Source organism: Trichechus manatus, unplaced genomic scaffold (genome assembly GCF_000243295.1).
Source record: "Trichechus manatus latirostris isolate Lorelei unplaced genomic scaffold, TriManLat1.0 scaffold00024, whole genome shotgun sequence".
In the NCBI taxonomy this organism is placed as follows: domain Eukaryota; kingdom Metazoa; phylum Chordata; class Mammalia; order Sirenia; family Trichechidae; genus Trichechus; species Trichechus manatus.
The window spans coordinates 2,278,566-2,286,230 of NW_004443960.1; the positions used below are offsets into that span (position 1 = coordinate 2,278,566).

General features: G+C 51.2%; 1 protein-coding gene across 1 annotated transcript in view; it reads left to right on the forward strand.

Moving 5' to 3' along the window:
• The first annotated feature begins 2,754 nt into the window (after positions 1-2,754).
• LOC101353800 (serine protease 30-like) overlaps positions 2,755-7,665 on the forward strand; it is a 12,897-nt gene continuing 7,986 nt past the window's right edge. The window contains 6 exon segments of the mRNA XM_004373410.1: positions 2,755-2,806; positions 3,082-3,108; positions 3,244-3,409; positions 3,517-3,758; positions 4,470-4,630; positions 4,762-4,962. Of these exon segments, the coding sequence (XP_004373467.1) occupies positions 2,755-2,806; positions 3,082-3,108; positions 3,244-3,409; positions 3,517-3,758; positions 4,470-4,630; positions 4,762-4,962 (849 nt within the window).

Here is a 7,665-nt window from a genome sequence, read left to right on the forward strand (position 1 = left end):
GGCACTGGCTGCCTGGCACTGGTGTCTCTGAGATGGAGCATGACAAAACTTGTTCCCCAAGTGTTGGAAAAATTGCAAACTGGATTCTGCTACCACTCTGGGAACGGAATGGGCAAAAGTCCTGGCCGTCTTCTTCCAAAAAATCAGCCACTGAAATCCCCATGGAGCACAGTTCTACCCTGACACACTGGGGTGGCCGTGAGTCAAAATCGACTCAACAGCCACTGGTTATGGGACAGGAATGTTGCTGCCTGGGTGAAGATGCACCTTTGGGTGATGCTCACAGGAACCGCAAGCAGACAGAAGCTGGTGGGAAATCTCCACGAAATAGACGATAGGAGCGATTCCCTTCTTCCCCCTGCAGACTTACAGTCTCCCTCTAGCGTTCCCTCTTGGCAGAGCCAGCTCCAAAGCCTAAATGAGGTTGGCTGGATGACAACCTCAACACCATAAGGCCAAGTGTAGATGGATGGTTTTGGAGCTGAGAAGCAACAGCTGAACAACTGGCTCCATCTAACTTCAGAGTCCAAGCTCTTCCTTCTTCATCTCTGCATGCTCAGTTAAAAACAAATAACAAGGCAGAAAGCTATAGGATTCCTGGTGGAATATCATCAAAGATACTGGAAATAATCAAAGAACACAAGGAAGAAAATTAAGTAGAATGAAAGCAGAAAGAAGGCATGAAAAAGGGAAGGAAGGAGGTCTGTCTACACTGGTGGAATGGAACTATGGCTTCTCCTTCAGTTTCCTTGGGGCCCTGCAGAGCACCAAGCCCATCGGGGTGTCCTCAGCAGCCTTCGGGACTTAGCACACATTTCCTGGACCTCCTCTTCTTCTGTCCTTAGAGTGGGGTCTAAAGTTTTAGAGCAGCAGGAGGAAATGAAACCTGGAAAAATAACTGGGTATTTCTGAATTGACACTTCCTGGTCTGGGAACAAAGTCCTGGCTGTGTTTGTTCCCATAGCAGTGGGCAGGGCTGGCCTAGGCTCCTGCCCCTTAAGTAGAGTTGGCCATTGGAGGGCTCTTCCTGAGCTGCTGTGTCCTCTGGAGAGAAGGGGGAATGATCTGTCACAGGCTAGTCTGTATCTAGACATCACAGTCCCTGGTGTGGGATGGGGAGGAGAGAAGGAGGCAGCCCTTAGCAGTGAGGGAAGACCCCAATGTTTCCCCAACAAAATGGGTGAAGCACTGGGGGTCTTCTCACCTGCCTGCAGGATCAGTGTGGTCTCCACTTTCCAGTCTAGTTGGCTTGCTTTTAGCCCTGGCCCCTTGGAGAAACTGGCTGGAGATGGGATTTGCAGGCCCCTCTGAACCATTGCCCCTAGAACATGCGGGACAAGAGCCACATTCTGCAAGCATGGAGGGCTCCAGGGTGATTACCATTGTTATTGTTGTTAGGTGCTGTCGAGTTGGTTCCGACTCCTAGCGACCCCACGTACAACAGAGTGAAACACTGCCTGGTCCTGCGTCATCCTCACAATCATTGCTGTGTTTGAGCCAAATGTTGCAGCCACTGCGTCAATTCATCTCATTGAAGGTCTTCCTCTTTTTCTTTCACCCTCTGGTTTACTGAGCATGATGTCCTTCTCCAGGGACTGGTCCTCCTGATAACATGTCCAAAGTACGTGAGAAGTAGTCTCACTATCCTTGTTTCTAAGGAGCATTCCGGCTGGACTTCTTCCAAGACAGATTGGTTTGTTCTTTTGGGAGTCTATAGGTATATTCAATATTCTTCACAAATATGATAATTCAAAGGCATCAGTTCTTCTATGGTCTTCCTTATTCATTGTCCAGCTTTTGCATGTATACGAGGCGATTGAAAACACCATGGTTTGGGTTAGTCCTCAAAGTGGCATCTTTTCTTTGTAACACTTGAGAGGGGTCTTCTGCAGCAGATTCGCCCAATGCGATGAGTCGTTTGATTTCTTGACTGCTTCTTCCATGAGCGTTGATTGTGGATCCAAGTAAAATGAAATCTTTGACAACTTTAATATTTTCTCCATTTATCGTGATGTTGCTTATTGGTCCAGTTGTGAGGATTTTTGTTTTCTTTATGTTGAGGTGTAATCCATACTGAAGGCTGTGGTCTTTGATCTTCATCAGTAAGGGCTTCAAGTCCTCTTCACTTTCAGCAAGCAAGGTTGTGTCATCTGCACAATCCAGGTTGTAAATGAGTCTTCCTCCAATCCTGATGCTCTGTTCTTCTTCATATAGCCCAGCTTCTTGGATTATTTGCTCAGCATATAGATAGAATAAGTATGGTGAAAAGATACAACCCTGAAACATCTTTCCTGACTTTAAACCGCGCAGTATCCTCTTGTTCTATTCGAACAACTGCCTCTTGGTCTATGTACAGGTTCCTCATGAGCACAATTAAGTGTTCTGAAATTCCTGTTCTTCAATATGTTATCCATAATTTGTTATGATCCACACAATTGAATGCCTTTGCATAGTCAATAAAACACAGATAAACATCTTTCTGGTATTCTCTGCTTTCAGCCAAGGTCCTTCTGACATCAGCAAATGATATTCCTCGTTCTACATCCTCTTCTGAATCCAGCTTGAATTTCTAGCAGTTCCCTGTGGATGTACTGCTGCAGCTGTTTTTGAGTTATCTTCAGCAAAATTATCACCAGGGTGGTTAATATCACCAGGGTGATTGCCGCAGGTTAAGGACCCACCAACCCCTCCCTTGGGCACCATCCAAGGACTCCGACCCACCCACAGAGCAGTGTCTGCTGGGAAAGAGGAGCCATGGGGCCCTGGGCAGGCCTCCTCCTGGTCCTGCTGCTGCAGCTGCTCAGTGGTGAGGGAGCTTGGGGCTCTCCAGCTTCTGTTCCATCCTCAGCAGGTCCTGCTGGGTGACCAGGGAAGGCTGAGGGTGTGAGGCCCAGCCCAGAGTGGTGAGCCCACCTCTGGGGGAGGCGAGAGAGGACATGGGAAGCTCCTCCAGTCTGGGGTGGCCCCCGAAGGTGGGCTGGGGTGGGGGATTCACTTCTGCTCTGACCCCCCTGGCCTGACCTTGGTGGTGGCTCTGTGGCTGGGATGGAGACCCCACCTCTCTCTCCTCTTTGTTTCCAGGGGCACGAGGGGATGTGCTAACTGCAGGTAAAGACCAGCCCTGGAAGCAGATTGCAGTAGGAGGTGTCGGAGTGAGGGACACATGTGGAGGGTGGCCGAGCCTGCAGAGAGCATGGCTGCGGAGGAAGGACGGAAGGTGTCCATCTGCCGGTCTCTCTGCAGTGTGCGGCCACTCCGAGTTTGCCGGGAGGATCGTGGGCGGCCAGGATGCCCAGGCAGGATGGTGGCCGTGGCAAGTCAGCCTGAGGATGACCTCACAGGGGCACATATGTCGGGGCTGCCTCATCCACCCACGCTGGGTGCTCACAGCTGCCCACTGCTTCCTCAGGTGAGTGAGGGCGAGGGAGGGGCTGCAGCGCCCTGTCCCCCTCCTTCCTTCCACGCCCCTTCCCCGTGGCAGCACCCTCAGCAGGCTGGGTCTCTGCCCCCTCCTAGGTCTCCCAACCCCCAGCGCTACCTTGTTAAAGCTGGAGGACTGACCCTCTCCCTTTTGGAACCCAACTCGGCCTCTGTGACTGTGAGGAAGCTCTTTGTCCACCCCTCATACTCCAGGCAGGATAGGTCCAGTGGGGACATCGCCCTGGTGCAGCTGGACACCCCCGTGCAACCCTCCCAGGCCACCCCCGTCTGCCTCCCAGCATCCCAGGTAACCGGCTAAGGGTCCACCCAGGAGAGAGGTAAGGCAGTGTGTCCTGGCCGAGTGGACCCACCCCAGAGGATTACTGATTCCCTTGGCTTGATGGTCAACCAGATGCCCCACAGGGCAGGGCCTGTCTGTGCCCAGCTCAGAAAGTTCTCCACCGAGGTTGGCGTGTCCGTCTGCTCTCCCCACCTGGAAGCTGGGAGGGCTTGGGGCCAGGGACTGTATTATATCCACATCCTAGCATTGCCCTTGGCCAAGTGACCACATGTGTTGGACTTGGCTGACCTTGTGCCAGAGTCCGGTTCTCTGGGTGTTGCAAAGGGTTAGGCACTCGACTATTAACTGAAAGGTTGGTGGTTCAAACCCACCCAGAGATGCCTCGGGAGAAAGGCCTGGAAATCTGCTTCTGAAAGGTCATGGCCTGAAAAGCCCGTGGCATGCAGTTCTACTTGGACACACATGGGGTCGCCATGAGTTGGAATTGATCCGGCAACTGGTTTTACTGGTTTGGCGCTGGAGTCCAGGGTTCAGGCCTTTGTTGAGGCTGGACAGGATCCCCGGGGCCCCGCTGCCCTTGCTCTCTAGGGTACCCGTGACCTGCTGGCTTTGGGAGGCAAGAGGGCAGAGGAGGGGCTGGATCTCCCACAGGTGGGAGGGCGGGGCTCACCTGCTGGGCCCCACCTGGTGGCTTGAAGTGGCCCTCCACGTCCAGTTGGCTACTCAGGCTGGCCCTCCCTGTGTCCAGTCCTGGCGGACACCCTGCAGGAGGTGGCTGTGCTGCTCTTGAACTCAGAGGAGTGTGAGCGGCTGTACCACCTGGGGGACACCAGCCTGGCCGGGGTGCGTCTCATCCAGGATGACATGCTCTGCGCCAGCTTTGAGGAGGGCAAGAAAGATTCCTGCTAGGTAAGGGCACCCCCAGGCAACCCCCAGACTCCCAGGAGTTCATCATGGCCTGGCTCTGCCCCCACGTCCCAGGGTCTCCCCCAGGAGTCCTCTTCACCGCAGGCCTGCGGTCCCTCCCTTCTTCTCCTCAGGGGGACTCCGAGGGACCTCTGGTCTGTCCCATCAAAGACACGTGGATCCAGGCTGGGATTGTGAGCTGGGGAGTCGGCTGTGCTGGGCCGAACCGGTCTGGTGTCTACACACGCGTGTCCACATACACCGAGTGGATTCAGAGAAACCTGAACGATTCCACACAGTCGAGGGCCTCCGGGTCCCACTTGGCATCACTGCTGGTGCCATTGGCCCTGCTCTTGCTCAGGGCCCTCTGAACCAGCGTGAGAGAGTCCAGGCCCCCCCTTCTGGGGGGACTTGCAATTTAAGGGGCTTGAAAATGACGCTAAGAAAATGAATCTCAAATTGGGTTTGATGAGGACATCCTGGAAGGGTCTGTGGGCCTTGGTGGCTGTGAGGACAGATGGTAAGGGCCAGCCGTCCCTGTGCTCGTGGGGTCATTCCAGGGTCTGCTGGTCTTTCACTTAAGCTCCTCACCTAGGATACGAACAGTCTCCACTGAGAAAAGGACAGACACTCTCACAGGCTTAAGACGGCTGGGGCAGCTCTGACACATCATCCATGTTGACTCATTTCATCCAGCAGCAACCCTGTGACAGGTACTTGTACACAGGTGAGGCAGGTGAGGCACTTGTGCCCAAGGTCACAGAGTGTAAAGTGGGGAGCAGGACACCATGCAGTGGATCCGCCTCCAGGCCCGTGTCCTTAACCAGCAGGAAGTATCACTTCCTTACCTTGCCATCAGGGCTGTGGTGGTTCAGTGGTAAAATCCTCACCTTCCGTGCAGGAGACCCAGGTTTGATTCCCGGCCAATGCACCTCATGGGGCAGCACCACCCGGCCGTCAGTGGAGGCTTTGCATGTTGCTATGGTGCTAAACAGGTTTCAGCTGAGCTTGCAGACTGAGCTGCGCTAGAAGGAAAGACCTGGAGATCTACTTCTGAAAATCAGCCAACGAAAGCATTATGGATCACGACGGTCTGGTCTGCCGCCATCACGGGGACGGTGCAGGACTGGGCAGCATTTTGTTCTGTTGTGCACAGGGGCGCACCATGAGTTGGGGGTGGACTTGATGGCAGGCAACCCCAACAACTACCTTGCCATCTGCCGCAGGAATCCCAGGAACTGTCCCCAGGCCATCTCCAAGGGGGACTGTCCACCTGAGATAAGAAACGGGCGGTGTTCACCTGAGGACCCACCCGTCTCCGTCTAGTCTAGACCAAGAGCCAGTCCAGGTGTGGCCTCGGCCTGGAGCTGGCACCCACTGTTTGGTGCCGGGCAGCCACGAGCTAAGAACACAGATGGTAAGAGAGTAAGTGTTTAGAAAACATTCAGAGTCATCTGACAAGTAATTGTAAAATCAACTTTATTGAGGTATAGTTGATATCAATAAGGAGCCCTGGTGGCTCAGCAGTTAAGCACTCAGCTGCTAACTGAAAGGTCCCCCAAAGCTGGGCTGGAAGGTCTGCTTCTATAAGGATTAAAAAAAAAAAAAGTTGATTCCGACTCACAGCGACCCTGTATAGCCTAGAAAACCCGATGGGGCAGTTCTCCTCTGTCGTATGGGGTCGCCACGAGTCAGAGCCGGCCCCGTGGCACACAACAATGTACGTCAATAAATGGCATCTGCCGTAGGTGTACATTTTGACACATTTATACAGCCAGGTACCCATCACGATGATCAAGACTTAGGAGATTTCAATCACCCCAAAAGCTTCCCTGTACCCTTCCCAGTGACCCCCCTCACCTGCCACCCCAGCCCCAGGCAATGGCCGATCTGCTTTCTGTCTTTCTGTTGTGCCGATTAGATTGGTCTTTTCTAGAGTTTTGTATAAATGGTATCAGACAGGATGTGGTCATTTGTGCTTGACTTCTTTCACATCAACATAATGCCTGTGAGATTCATCCATGTACTTGCGAGTATGAATGCTTCATTGTTTTTTAGTGCTGAACAGTATTCCACTGTATGAATAGACCACAAGTGGTTTATCCATTTGCCTGTTGATGGACATTCAGATGGTTCCCAGTTTGGGCTATTACAAATAAAGCTGCTTATGAATATTTTTGTACAACTCTTTGGGTAGAGATATGTTTTCATTTCTCTTGAGTAAACACCTAGGAGTGGAATGGCGGGGTCATATAGTAGTAGATAAATGTTTAACTTCTTAAGAAACTTCCCAACTCCTTTCCAATGTGGTTGAACCATTTTACATCCCCACCAGCAGTGTATGAGGGTTCCAGTTTCTCCACAACCTCATCAACACTTGCTGTTGTCATCTCTTTTTCTATAGTCATTCTCGTGGGTGTGAAGTGGTACCTTATTGTGGTTTTGATTTGCATTTCCCTAATAACTAATAATGTTGAGCATCTTTTCTTCAGCTTATTAGCCATTCACTATCTTCTCTTGTGATGTGTCTGTTCAAATCCTTTGCCCATTAAAACTGTTTCATCTTATTATTGAGTTGTAAGACTTCTTTATTCTGGCTACAACTTTTATGACAGTAATTTTATGTTTGTTCAATCTAATAATAAAAAATGTAGGTATACACTTTATACATCCTTGCTTTTTTTTCTTTTCATTTTTCTAATAATCCATTTTTATTTTATTGTATTTTACAAAAGTACCTGCCCATGATAAATTGAAAACAAGTCCTTCACCATGGAAAGTTTGAGAAGCATTGCCTTGGACAGTTTGAGCTTGTCTCTCTTCTGCACTTGTTTGCGGTCAGGGCCACCATATGTCCCGGGTGTCTTCAGATACTCTTGGGTGGTGCCTGTCCTCGTGTAATTATTAGTGGAGCTCCTTTTACCCCTCAAAAGTGTCCCAAAGACATTCAAATGGCCAACAGACACATGAGGAAATGCTCGCGATCACTAGCCATTAGAGGAATGCAAATTAAAACCACAATGAGATACCATCTCACC